The following is a 13,807-nucleotide window of genomic DNA, read 5'->3' on the forward strand; positions in this document are numbered from 1 at the left end:
GCTGCTGAACTATGAATCCCTCCTTATGTCTGCAAATGACTTCACACAGGACCTTGAAACAAATCACTGACTGTTGTTCTTTAAATGTTTGTAGGAGAATGAAGTCAATGGTATTAGATAAATGCTTAATACTTCTTGTGCTTCATAGCTCTAAGGCTTCATCTGTCTGTATCACAATTTGTGAATTACCAGACTGGTAGTGTGTTGCAGCTTTGGCTCGTCTGTTCACATTCTCAGCTTTAGGCACAGGATTGTATTTATCTAAGTGGGACTAGTGGTGGTGTAGCTGTGATCATCTAAGGGCATATGAGACAAGATGGAAGTAATTCTTTAAATCCCATACTAAGTGGTCTAATACAATATTTTTCTTGGACAAGTGGATACTAGCATAACACAAATTAGAACTAATAGCAATGTTACAAAAAGTTCAAAACAGTACTTGGGGAGCTAATTTCTGCAGGAATGACAATATGCTTGATGATGTGTTTGCCTTTGGGAGGTTTGTATGACTGTATTACTGATCGTTTCTCGTTCCTTCACCCACTCTCTGCCAGCTTTTGGAAAACAAGAACATGCTAACAACCATTCTTTGTTCTGGTTTTGGGTTATTTTTGGTTGGGTTTTAGACTGCTGTCACTTGTGGCTGTTGCTCACAGTGTGTGACACTATAAATGTCTTATACTGCATGCAGTGACACACCTGGGTCATATATGAATGTGTGACTTGTAATTTTTTGTTTATTTTGAAGGTGTGATAATCAGCTTGAGTTCTTCTATACCTTGCGATGTGTGTGTATGTAAATGTGTGTTAGAGCATCATTGATATCTTATGGGAAACGTGCATAATAAAAAAATGATTACTTGCTATACGGTTTTACGGAATGACAAAGTGGTTGCTAATCATGGGTTTATAGCCAAACCAATAACTAGGTATTGATTTAAAAAAAAGAATTATTCATTCTAACACCATTTGGAGATGCAACTGATCAGTTGATGCAACGGACGAAACAGGTGATAACTGAGCAAGATACATTTGTTGTTCAAGAAAATTAATCCAAGAAATTGGATTAGTGTTGTAACTTTGATCCCAAGAAATGGAAAGTTACTTTTTTATAGCATAAACAGATATCCACTATATCTTAAACTTCCAAAGATGCTTTAAAAAAAGGAAAAAAGCTCAAATATATTTGCCAAATCATTATCCTAAAATTCTGTGGTAGTCGCATATCCTTGTAAATATTTAATTTTATAATACATATACACGTAAAAAGTGCAATATTTAGGATACCCACATGGCCCAGTCAAAGAAATGGGAGTGAGAAGGTTCAGTTTCTAAGTTTGTGTGTGTGTGTTTGTTTGTTTTTCATGTCTCTAGCATTCATCAGCTTTGTGGATTAAGTGATTCACTTGTTTTTGTTTCTTTAGATAGCTCTGCTATAAAAGCTTGAAGTCTTTTTGTTCTTTCTGTATGGCTGCACAACGTTCAACAAAAGAAAATAATCTGTTTCTGTGATAGAACTTAAAAACGTGTGCGCGTGCCCCCAGCAGCTAGGATCTGGTAACCCTTTGCTCAGCCGTGAGAATATGTAGCATAATCATAGTGAGACTTGGAATTTTGTTAGGATCTGAACTGTTCGAAATACCTGTTCATCTTCCAAAAGTATAATCACTTCATAATAACTCCTTGAAGTTGCTTTTCTTTTTCTCATAAAATGTACTCAGATTTATTTTTTTTTATTTATTTATTTTTGATTTGGTAGTAAGTAATCATTGAAGTTTTGCAGTCTGCTTGGAAACCACCTTTTCCTGGCCTTTCTTGTTTCACACCTGGATACTATGTTTAAATAGAACCTAAAGCTAAAGGGACATCCTCTTTCATTGCAGATATCATTTGTAGCATATGTATAGGAATTTGTCTTCTCTACGTTTTTTAACAAAATAATTATTTAATAACTGAAAAACTATGTTGGCTCGTGTAAGAATACTACATGAAAAATACTGGGTGCGAAAGCTATGAAACTTTCATTGAAATTACCATTGAAATCTTTTAGGTTTTTTGGTCTTTGTCATTTATTGTCAATTGACAAGAGTATAAACCTTGATGAAATCTCTGCTTGTGCATAATTTTATGCGTTCCCACCAACTTCACCCTAATTTTTCTCCTGAATAATAGGCTAGTGCCCTTGTGGATGATTGCACCCGTCTGCTGCTATGACGCCAGAGTAATGCCTCTAATATCAATGCAGATTTTTAGCCTCCGAGTTCAGTTGGTCTCCACAAACTTCATACTTTTTGTAGCATTTGAGTGTGCTTCCTGTAGCCACGTTGTTGGTTTGTGGTGGAAAGACATTTGGGCTTTTTGCTGAGCTCCATAAAGCGTTTCCAAGTCTGATATAATTCAGCTGTACCTGAGCTGATTGCTAGAACTATACTGTATTAATTAGTTTTTCCTCCGAAATAAGGAGATAGTGTAAAGACTCAATTTCTGTGGAAATAGTTATCAGAGATTCAATTCTGTAGCTTGTGGTCCGTAAATTAGGTAGATGTTGGAAAGCAGTTTTCTGGTGCTACTTGTTACCTGTTTGCTCTTGCTACCTGACTGCTGCTGTTGTATCTTTTTAGTCCTGAAGCACATCAGGACTGAAAAAAGGACATTTGCATTTTTATAAGAAAGAAGAAAAGCTTTTCTCCCCAAGATCTCTGTGACAAGCATAAGTTGTTATTCACAAGTGGAGTAAATGTAAAGGAAACAATTACACATGAGCGGTAAATCTGACTGCAGTGCCGATGCTGACAGTTACAGGCTGTTTGAGTGAAATACATTTGTCTCCATAAAGCAGTTCTGTAATCTGTACAGTCTATGTGAGAGATTGAGTTGTTTGAGTGTAAAAAGAATGCAAAAAGTTGTGAGGTCTTTTATCTAAGTAAGAATAAAAGTATCTAAGTAAGAATAGATTTGCTCTTAGGCAAAAAAAAAAAGTTAAGTAACTTAATATGTTATAAACTAGACAAAATAGATTGCTTAGTGAGGAAAGCCACAGCTGTATTGGTTAACATAATTTTGAATCATCCAAAGCAACTGGAACTGTAAGATCTTTCTCTGTTTGATTAATGTGAATATACAAGGTAATTTCTAAGCATTTGGGGTTTGGAATTTGCAGTTAAGCAAAATGCCACAAGTAGCCCCCATGCTGCCACTGATAGGAAATCGGATGAGAGAGTTGTCACAAAAAAATACCCCTCAGCCTATTCACAATCAAAGATATCAAAATTATTTTATGCTCTTTAGTCCTGAGAAGAAATGCAGTAAAGAGCCAGTCATGTGTTTCAAGTTGTTTTAACCTATACTGACTCCTCAAATACTAGTAGTCTGGTAATAACTCACTTTACTTTTAGTCTAGTAGCTATCTTTTAGCTGTAAAGGTTTTATGCTAAGCATGTTTTTCCTTTGTTACGGCAGTTCCCATTCAAAACAATAACCCTAAATGCTACTTTTCACCACTTCAGATGAAGTCCTAATTTTGTTCTTAATCAAAAAGCACATTTGACAGGTGAAATTCCACCATTCAAATATTTTGTTCCAATATACATTTAATTTGAACACATCTAAAACATCAATATTTATTTTTATTATTAAATTATTAATATTGTTATAAAACATCACTGAGCCTCTGTTAAGGCACATTGGCTGAATTTTGGGGGGGCTATTTTCAAACAATACAGAATCAGAATATTTGGTATTTAGTTTAGATTTATAAGGAAGTTGGCATATGGTTTGGATAGCTTCTGTAGGTGTGTATATGTTAAGGGAATCTTTTCAGAGTGTAGTTTGGAGCAACTATTCCTCATAATGATAGGCCTGTTTGTAGAACAGTGACAGATAAATGTATCAATGAGGGGTGTTTTATGCTACTTTGTGTATTTATAGCATGCGGTATAATAAAAATCCAAGCTACAGCAATAAAAATGTAGCTCTTAGAGTCCATGAGGTAATTCTGGTGTGTCTAAATATTAAAATAATTTGATAGTCTTTGGTGCGTCTGCTTTCTCCAGATTCGTCCAAGCCATTGCTTGTTTTAACATCTTGTATCTACTATCATGTCAGATTAGGGGAAGGTAGGTAGTTGGTGGATTGATAGCTCAGTTCCCATCAAATGAATAGGTATCTGAGTAAGAGTATACAGAAGTTAAAATTGCCGTTATTCCTGTGTGTGGTACCCAGAGACCTTTTATGTACAAGACTGCCCTTGGGTGCAAAATTTCTGTTGTGTTTGCAGTTCGAGCAATTGCCCTGGACCCATGCAGGAACAATATTGGCAGGGAGCTGCTGTGTTTTAAGACTTTGTATTACAAAGACACTTTTGCCAATCACATAAATTCTTTGTTCCCTGTACTCATTGCATATTAGTCAGTGTCATTTCTAACAGCTGATAACATGTCAGCACCTGCAGAAAGCAGGAGTCAGAAGATAGCTAGCCTATACAAGTGACAAGACGCAAGGTAGTCTCTTTCAAAACTGTAGTCTTGAAGTCGTAATAGAGTTTTCCTGCTCTTTGTATGATTGATCCTTAAATTGCACGGTTAGGTGGAATGCTTGGTGGGGGTAGGGGAGGGGTGTTTTTTGTTGTTGTTGTTTTGTTTTGTTTAATCTTTTCCTTGATTTCTTTTTTTTTGATCATCCAAAGACGGAGCAAGCTTTATGGGTAGCGTAGTGAGAAGTTAGGTAACTTGTGAACTCGGGGCCTTGGCAAGGAACAGGGTACCTGACAGGTGCAAGGGGGATTGTCGGATTTGCGTGAGGAGTGTCAGCCACAAGCAGGCTGACTTTGAGTAGTGCATTCTGGAGAGGGAAGACATCAGAATGACTTTTGCTAGTCCTTTCTTGAGCAGGAATTTTAATGTATGTTTTGGGTGGGTTTTGTTTGTATTTTTCTCTTCTTCCAGTGGTGTAAAGAGGAGCAGAGTAATGAGGCAGAAAATACTCGGGATCTTTACAAAACTCAAGCTCAGTCCTTGACGTTTTATAAATCACACACATTTAGGGATATGTAAATCTGGGGAGAAGCACTGGGTGGTTTGTTTTGTTCATTTCTAACACAAGTTACGGTCTTTACCACCACTCTGATTGCATTAGTCTCTATCAGTCTTCAGATGCAAATTTATTCTGGTTATCACTTTGGTACTCTACAGGGATGCAAGGAATATTGGTATTTTTTCCTTCTCTTCTCTCGCATTCTTTTGCCCTCCTTGATATTTTTTTCCTATTTTATCTGTAATGATTTTACATGCTTGTGATCAGCTGATGCCTATTATTTTCTTGTCACTGTACCCCTCAGCAATATATTGCAAACATAACAGTAATAATAAGTATATAACTAATGACACTCATGTGCTGTAGGGAGTTTAAGATGTAAACTACATGTGAACTTATTCCCTTATAAAGGAGTAGCTTCATTGATCGTGGTCTAATGCTTTTCACTAGGGCCGTTGCAGTACTTCAAGTAGTCATCTCAGTAACATAAGCAACAGAGAATGATGGAACAAGGCATCATTCCACACAGTCATTTAAGTACTCTCTCTCATGAGGTTAAGACAGGTTGGGATGAATGTTGCTGGCACTGTTGCTATGAGTTAAGTGACTTAAAAATCACCGACAGCTCTTCTTGCCTTTTCACTAATTAGTGAACCCAGTGACTGAGAATTTTTCATGCTCTTGTTCCTGTCACCATACAAGTGTACTCTTAATGCTATTTATTTTAATAGGGATTAACAGCATGCAGAAGAGTAAGAAAAGACATTAGCTGAGGATCTATTTTAAAAAATCATGTAGAAGTAGTTTGTTTGAGTGATCTTAAAAATTTTAAATTCATCTCAAACAAATGATTCAGTCTTCTTTTGGGCTTTAGAGGAGGTCCTGTGAAAGACCACCGAGATGTTCAGGGGGCCAGAGCGTATGACATACAAGGAGACTAGGGGAGCTAGTTTGTTTGCCCTGAGGAGGATTAGGAAGGAGCTAACTGCAGTCCCTTGTTCCTGCTTACCATCTTGTGGAGAAGATGGAGCCAGACTCTTCTCAGATGCACAAAAGAAAAGGACAGTAAGTGGGAGGCGGGACTGCTTAACCATCTATGATTCTATGGAGTACCTCAGTAGAGAAATGAAGAGATTAAGGAAGCCCCTATACTGTGTTTTAACTTTTTCAAAATGCTTACATCTCAATTTGGAATTGTGAAAAGGAGGTTTTGAAGCTTTTTGATAGGAGAGAAGATTGTATATATGCATTTAGTATGAGGACTAGGTCACTTATGGAAACAGTCACCAGTTGTTCAACTAGGAAGCATCTGAAAGAAGGAGATACTGTAGTGTTCTAAAATGGCAGCAAAGTCTCGGGGAAGTTTCAGAACTTGAACTGTTTTAAAATGTTAGTTTATAATACTAAGCACCTGTCTTTGGGAGTAATGCTGTGATGGCAGTTGAAGACTGCAATAAAGAATATATCCATGTAATTTATTTCTTTGTTATTAATATTAAAGCATGCCCCTTGACTTGCAAAGTTAGTCTTTTATTTGATTGATTTGCTATACTCGAGAAAAATGGGCAAGGTTTTGGTTCCAAAAGCCCTTTTCCAGAACCTGGGCACCCAGAAGCTTGTCCATGTGTCCCATCTCTTCTAGCTGGCCAAGCAAAAGGTATGAACTTCCTTTACAGCCTGTCTCTCGCGTAGTGCCGTAGGCCATTCCATTCCAGCAGTGCTGCTGGGTTGTACCCTTTCGAATGGTGAAGACCAGAGTAACTGTGGGCATCTCGGCCACATCAAGCAGTGTACTAGGTAATGCACTTGCAAAAGCAAAATGAATAGGTATTTTGGACACCAAATCTTTTTAAGTGATTATTCTTAATAAGAGGTTTTGAAAAGAACATATTTGGGCAAAGGTGAAGGTCATCTCCTGTAAGCAATTTTTGTTCTTTGGAGAAGATTGCCTGCCTGCACAGGGTGTTTGGCTGTGCCCAGGAGCTGGGATTTGTTTGAAATCGTGTCCTGTATATGGGTGGGAGCAGTAAATGCATGGCCAAAAGGAGCCAGTGCTGTAAATACTTAGTGAATATTGTCAAATATTCACCAGATTTTTTTATACAATAAAATAAAAAGTGGCTGTTAATATTTTGCACAACATTTTGTGTAGAAGAGGATTAATATGTATGTATTGCATAAGTTCTGCTACAGTTTTACAGAAATAGTTGCACTCAAGTTTTAACTTGCTTTGTGTAGTGTATAATAATTTATAAAGGTAAACTTCGCATTGCGATGTAAAAAGTTTTTCTTTCTTTCCAGCATTTTATCAGTTTAGTCCATTAGAAAGTCTGTCTGTTGATACAGTCAATGCAGCATGAAATGATATTTAAAATACCACTTTGTTGTTTTAAGAGGAGCTTTTATATCAGAAAGAACACCTTATAGCATTTTGGGGGATCTAATACCTTTATTATTACCAAAACTATTTTGTAAACTAAGGTATATCTTGTGGAATAAATATTTTGTTCTAACAACAAGAAATCTCTCATCTCTGTAGAGAAGAAGTTGTGTAAGTTAGTGAAACATACAGAATGAAGATGATGTTGAATGACTGTGAAGTGCAAGTAGCCTGTTCCAGCAGGATGCTGTTTTGTAGATAACTTGCCATATCACTACATGGAAAAATATTATCTCTGTAGTTTTAAATACTTTGTAGACTTTTGCTGCATCACTGGAAAAAAGATGATGTATTCTTATTATCTTTAATACTTTTGAAATGAATTAAGTCACATTATGAAGCTTGTTTCACATCAACAAAATTGCATGCCTTTTTTTTTGTAGAGTATAAAGGAGGTATTATGCATTGTCAACGTGAAAGTCTTTAACTCCCGATTGTGGTAATTGAATTACTGTGGAATCAGAACTCGGATCACTGTGTTGAAACTTGATCTCTCTGCATAGACATAGTTAAATGAGCTACTTGCAGAAAAAATAATTTTGGAGGATTCCAACCTTCCTAGCTTCCCAGATTAATAGGCTATCTTACAGAAGGTTTTGATTTCTTTGGTTTTTTTTTCAAGTGAGTTACTCAAAAATATGTATTTGTTGATCCATATAGAAAGTCGGCAGATGTTAAATTTGATCAGATACAGGTTGTTAATACTGTTTTTGGTCCAAACATCATGTTACTTAAATAAATATTCAGTCTCTGTGAATGCCTGGGTTTGTAACTGGAAAATTTATGCAGTTTTTTAGCACCAAAATGTTACTGTCCAAATATTTCAGAAAGTAAATACCGAACAAGTGACTGGTACCTAAACAAAATAAGTTAAAATGCTGTGGACAATGTACTGCTAACTGCATACTTAAAGAAGATAAAGTTATTCTGTTGGAAGTAAGAAGCTTGCCTTTGCTTTGAATAAAGCCTTATGTAATTGATTACGTCAGTGAGTTTGGGCGCAAGCTGTCCTATATCAGTGAAGTGATCAGTCAGTGGTACGTGTGCTTTTTTGTTTGCTTTTGTGGTGGTGTTTTTGAAGAGTTGTGATGTCAGAGACTGGACCATTTTGGTGTTTTCTTTCTGCTGTGCACATGCTTTTGGTGAAAATAAATTTGAGTTGTGTGTTTCAGTCCTTGAAAGGAATGACATTTAATTTTAAAAATACATAGAACAAGTATTTATAAAGAAAATCACAACCTAAATAGCTGAAAATAATGAAGTTTCTCTATGTTTATTTTGGTGAAAATTGAGATTCATTCAGTTTGAGATTCAATTAACCTGAAATATAATTAACAAAGATTCTGTTTTACTATAATACATCGCTGTCAGTAACATGAAAGCCTACTTTAATAGGTTTGTAGCATGTCAGTCTGAGGCGAGTTAAATATTTCATATGGACATAGCTGAAAAATAAAAGTGTGAATTGGTAGATAGGAATGCTTCAGTAAATGCAGTGAAGATTTTTTAGTATTCTTTTTTCTGTTCAGAGAACCTTTTCTTCCTGTGCGCGTTTTCCCACCTTACCCTGTATCATTACGGTGTTGCAGCATATGCTTTCCAGGAGAGAAGACCTACATTCCAGGAGGGGGAAAAAAACCCATACATATTTACACACACACAGTATTTTATACATATACACGTAAGCTGAGGTTGGATATGAGGGTCAGTATTTCTAATCAATGAGAAGTTTTGATGCTTGAAATGAAGCCTCCAAATGCTCTTAGTGAAGCCTCATAATTGCGTCCAAATGGCCAGGTTTCTGTGCTTGAGTCTGTCCTGGAGATGGCACGCAAGGCTTCAAAAAAATGTTGGGCTGGGGAGAGGCTGCAGGGGGGAATAGGAATGGGTACATAGCCAGGAAATGTTCATGCTTTGCATAACTTGTTTACGTTGAGTGAGAGGGATGTTGTCTCGATGTTTTGATCTGCTGTAGAATTTACATATTTCTTAATGTTTCTAAAAATGATGTCTTTGCTGTTAGAACAGTGTGGATATTTAGATTTGTTACTGATCCCTAGTGCAGTTTGCATATTGAGGCATATATTTGCTCTGGAAGAAGGTTCCTGTGCACTGCAGTAACATCTGCAGGGTGGTCCCAGTTCTCCCACGTAGTCATTCTTGCTGTGCTCGCTTTCAGTTTAAGAGAAGGATCAGTTGATAAAAGGAAATAATAGCAGGGAAGTAGACCTCCCAGTGAAAGTAATGCCATAATACATTAATTTCTAAACTGTCTGTGCTTGAGTTCTGTACTTCTTGTCTGGATGTTTGTAGCTGTAAAGCACAGTGAGGAAAAACGTGACTCACCTGTGATATGTTGCTTTGTTTTACAGGAAAAAGCCCAGTGTTTACAGAAGGCTCTTGCTTCCCAAGCAGATAAATCCACTCAGACAGAACTTGTAGGCCATGATGTAAGTAGCTGTGTTGAGCAGGATGGGTGTTGTTTTTTTGTTTGTTTGTTTTTTAAATCACCTTTATGGGTTTCAGACTTCTGTCAGCCTATTTGCTTCTATGGCTGTTGTCTCCGTGCATTGATTTAGGAGGATTTATGTGGAATACCATTCATCCTGTGCTCTTAAATGATTCTCAGATGTCTTCTGCAACATGAGAAGATAATTACAGCTACCTGCCAGCATGCTAATGCCCTGTTAATTTCATGTTTTACCAACAGCTCCAGTATACTGAGAATTAGCATAAATACATGTGGAGGATGCATCTAAGTGGATCCTGATTTTTTTTTTCCAGTGTCCAAAGTAATTCACTCACTTAATAACAATATAATGAGGTTGTTCTTTATAATTACTATACATTGTCCAAATAATATTTGAGTTCTGGAAAGTAATGGAAGAAGTACAAATTTATCAAGTCATGTTAAAATTTTATTTCTTGAGCAGCATCAGTCAGAATTCCTGCCAGAAAGTGAGTTGACAGTTTGTATCTTCATGCAAGAATATACATAAGGAAAAATCCTTAAAATATAGATTTGTTTGTTTGTTTTTAATAAGAGTATTCCTTCTATGAAACACTGCCTGAATATATGTAGTGATTCACTTATGTATGTGATCCTTCTTGAATAATCTTTGATGAAGAGTGCCCCAATGATGAATATTTAGTATGGTTCTTCTATTTTCTGTCACTTGAGCAGAATCCAGCAATACTTGTTACCAAAAACTGTTCTGCAAAATAAGGTTGTAGTTCTGCAGTGATGTATATCAATGTGCTGCTTCAAATTTTTGAAAAGAATGGTGAATCAATTGGTGCTAAACACAAGTTTTGAAACATATCTTTCAATATGTTTTGTAGCGCTGGAGTGTTAAAGATCTGTCTTTTCAGTCTTCAGGTATTCTTCTAAAGATAGAAAAATAAGTTTCACATGTGTAATCAGAAAAACTCTTGAAGTCAGTTGCACGTGATTTTCCTCTTAGTCACATTCTTTTAAGCCAGGCATGCTAACTTTGCAGAGCTAAATACTTTGAACAAAAAAAATCTGTTACTTTGTGTATTACTCTTAATACTTGGGGGTTTTTAAGTCTACACATTTAGTATTTTATCTTTTGAGTATTTTTCATTTAGGGTAAATGTGCCAATATTTTACTCACTGCATCTGTCTGCACTGATTGATTCATGTACATGGCTTGCGGAATATGAGCCTTTATGTTCTGCTGTGTCTTTGTGAAATGACAGCAGTGTCTTTTTGATGTGCTGAAGATTTGAGATATGTTCATTGGTGGTGAAAATCCCAGAATGTTCAGTAATACTTTAAAGCATTTTTCTATGTTGTTATACTATACCTCTTTCTGCTGGGAAAAATTAGTTCTTGAGAGGTACTTTACTGAGTGTTTTAGATGTTGAATAACTGTTCCACCAAAAATGTGAATAAGCAATTTGTAGGAGTTTGTGCTTTTTGTTTTTGAGGGAGTTTTTTTGTTTACTTGTTTTTTAACTAATGTGGTTTGTGTTTGGTTTTGCTTCTCCACCCCCCCCCCCCCCCCCACACACACACACACAATATGTAGTGTCTAATGCTGCAGTGATCCATGCTGGTAAATTAATCCACCCCCCACTCCTTTGCCCCTTTCAAGTGGGAGGAGTTTTCTGTCAGTAAACTAGATGATTGCTATTCCTGTAGTAAAATCAGAAAGAACGCCCTGCCTCCACCAGTACAGTTTTCTGACTTAGGTCTGAGTATTTATTTATTTATTTATTTAAAGGAGGGGGGCAAAAGTCCTTTCAACAGTAGCGGCACAACACATTTTTCAAGGCCTTACCTACCTACTTACCTGCTGTGTCATGGCTGGAATCACGTGTTTTCTTATATGGAATAGTGCAATACCTCAACAAAAGCAAATGAGGAATGTTTTTATATGGTACAGCATATCCACCTGTATTGATTTATCTTGTACAGAATGCTTGTGAAAACTACGTTACAGGGAGTAGATTATGGATAAAGTTGAACAGGACTCTACAGGAACGACGCATGCTTACTGTGACCTTCATAAGGGAACTCAAGTCATGCTAGAATGAAGAAAAATGTGAAAAGAAATAGTGTGTTAACATTTTTCATAATATCAAATGTTATGTACTTCTATTTATTAGATTTTGCAACTTGCCTTCAAAGAATGGATATTAGAGGTAATAATGGCTTCAGTTGTGTTTCCACTGAAGACAAGTGGCAATTGTATTTGTATTCTTTGCTTTTATATGAGGTTTTAAAGAAAAAATTTTATCTCTGATAAATGGTATCTTTAAATTAATATAGAATTTGTTTAGGTGTGTATTAGTATAAATACAAGAATATTGTGCTAATGTGAAATTCGATGAAATAGTTGAACATAAAACAGGTCAGAGAATGCAAAATGCAATCCTCACCCCATTATTCTCACATTTGGGGAATACCATATGCTGAACAGTTAAGCTAGCTAGTTTAACAGGTAAGCAGAAAATTTAAATTCATTCCATCATCACTACAGTTTTGTTACTGTAATTCCAGAAAGGAGAAAGGTCACCTGTTTTATTGCTCTTTAATAAAACTTTAAAAGCTATCTATGATCAGGTAAGAGCTTCGTTAATAATGCACATTATTTCACCTATGTTGTACAAACAGAACACGCTTCAGAATGGAGCATTACTGAAATTCTTGAATTAGTGTTTCTGTGACAAGTTTGTTATATATTCTTTCCTATTTTTGCTTTGGTGTATAAGCTTAATAGTTCCATTAAAAATCCTGTAACTTTTTCCTATGTCCTCTCTCTGACTCTGAGATTTTGGAGTAGTAGTGCTTTTTGTTTCAATGACAGAATGATATCCTGAAAAACACCTAAAAAAAACCATGTACCTTTCCAGTGTATTATGATGCCTGATGAAGTCATTTGATTCTGCTTTTCTTCTGCTGTCTGCAACATGTGTAACTGGCTTTGACCCTTCCTCCAATGCAGTTACCTTGAATTACTGTCAATATTTTATGTTCCCTATGTTCCCAAAGGTAATCCAGAATACGTAGATTTTAACACAAGAGTATAAAGGATGTATAATAGTCTGTGCTGCAGTTCTGTCTTCAACAATGAATGTCCTAAGGCAGGAAGGAAGGGGTGACAGAGTCTGAGACTGAGAGACAGGGTAGTCTCCAAAATAAAGCAATACTCTATCTTATTTGACTTCTGCATTCTCCAGTAATTGAGGTACTCTTCTTTAGCTTTGGAGCTGTGTCATTAGAAACAAGTGGAAGTTCTTGCTTTGATTTAAACAAGAAATGATTGCTTTCATCCATAAGGTGTACAGCAGTGGAAAAAAGGCTAGAGGTTAGTCTATTTTTGGAAGGAATGGGGGGAGGATGAAGAATGTTTCAATATTTCAAAGGGAAGAAACATTTATTTCTCTCTGTGGAGCTGCTTTGAAAAAGTATAGACAAGTGTTGACTCTGAGTGTTGTAGGTAAGTATTTGAGAGGATACCGGAATGGAAGTGAGTATAGCATATTTTATGCTTATGCAGTCTGTCATGCACGTGACAGGATACTGGACATAACGTAATTGGAGTTGGGTTCTGACTGTCAAACTAATCGGCAAGGTATGGGATCATGCAGTCTTCTGCAATAGCTATAAATTGTTGGATAATGCTTTGGACATATTTCTTCGTTTTCTCCCATCCAGACCTCTGAGATTTTTCTAATTGAAATTGCTTTAGAGTACTATATAACCAAGCAAATGGAAGCCAGATTTGGTAGAAATAGTTTTCCTGTGAAGTGGAAATTATAAAGATAATGTTAATCTTGAAGAATTATTTCAACTAGAAAGCTTAA

At 36.2% G+C, this 13,807-nt stretch overlaps 1 protein-coding gene across 2 annotated transcripts in view; it reads left to right on the forward strand.

The window, feature by feature from the left end:
• Nucleotides 1-13,807, forward strand: part of CCSER1 (coiled-coil serine rich protein 1) — a 712,792-nt gene that overhangs the window by 428,739 nt on the left and 270,246 nt on the right. For both annotated transcript variants that reach the window (XM_026101188.2, XM_026101190.2), the window contains exon 9: nt 9,844-9,921. In XM_026101188.2, the coding sequence (XP_025956973.2) occupies nt 9,844-9,921 (78 nt within the window). The remainder of the gene's footprint in view (nt 1-9,843; nt 9,922-13,807) is intronic.

This window comes from Dromaius novaehollandiae, chromosome 4 (assembly GCF_036370855.1).
Source record: "Dromaius novaehollandiae isolate bDroNov1 chromosome 4, bDroNov1.hap1, whole genome shotgun sequence".
Taxonomy (NCBI): Eukaryota; Metazoa; Chordata; class Aves; order Casuariiformes; family Dromaiidae; genus Dromaius; species Dromaius novaehollandiae.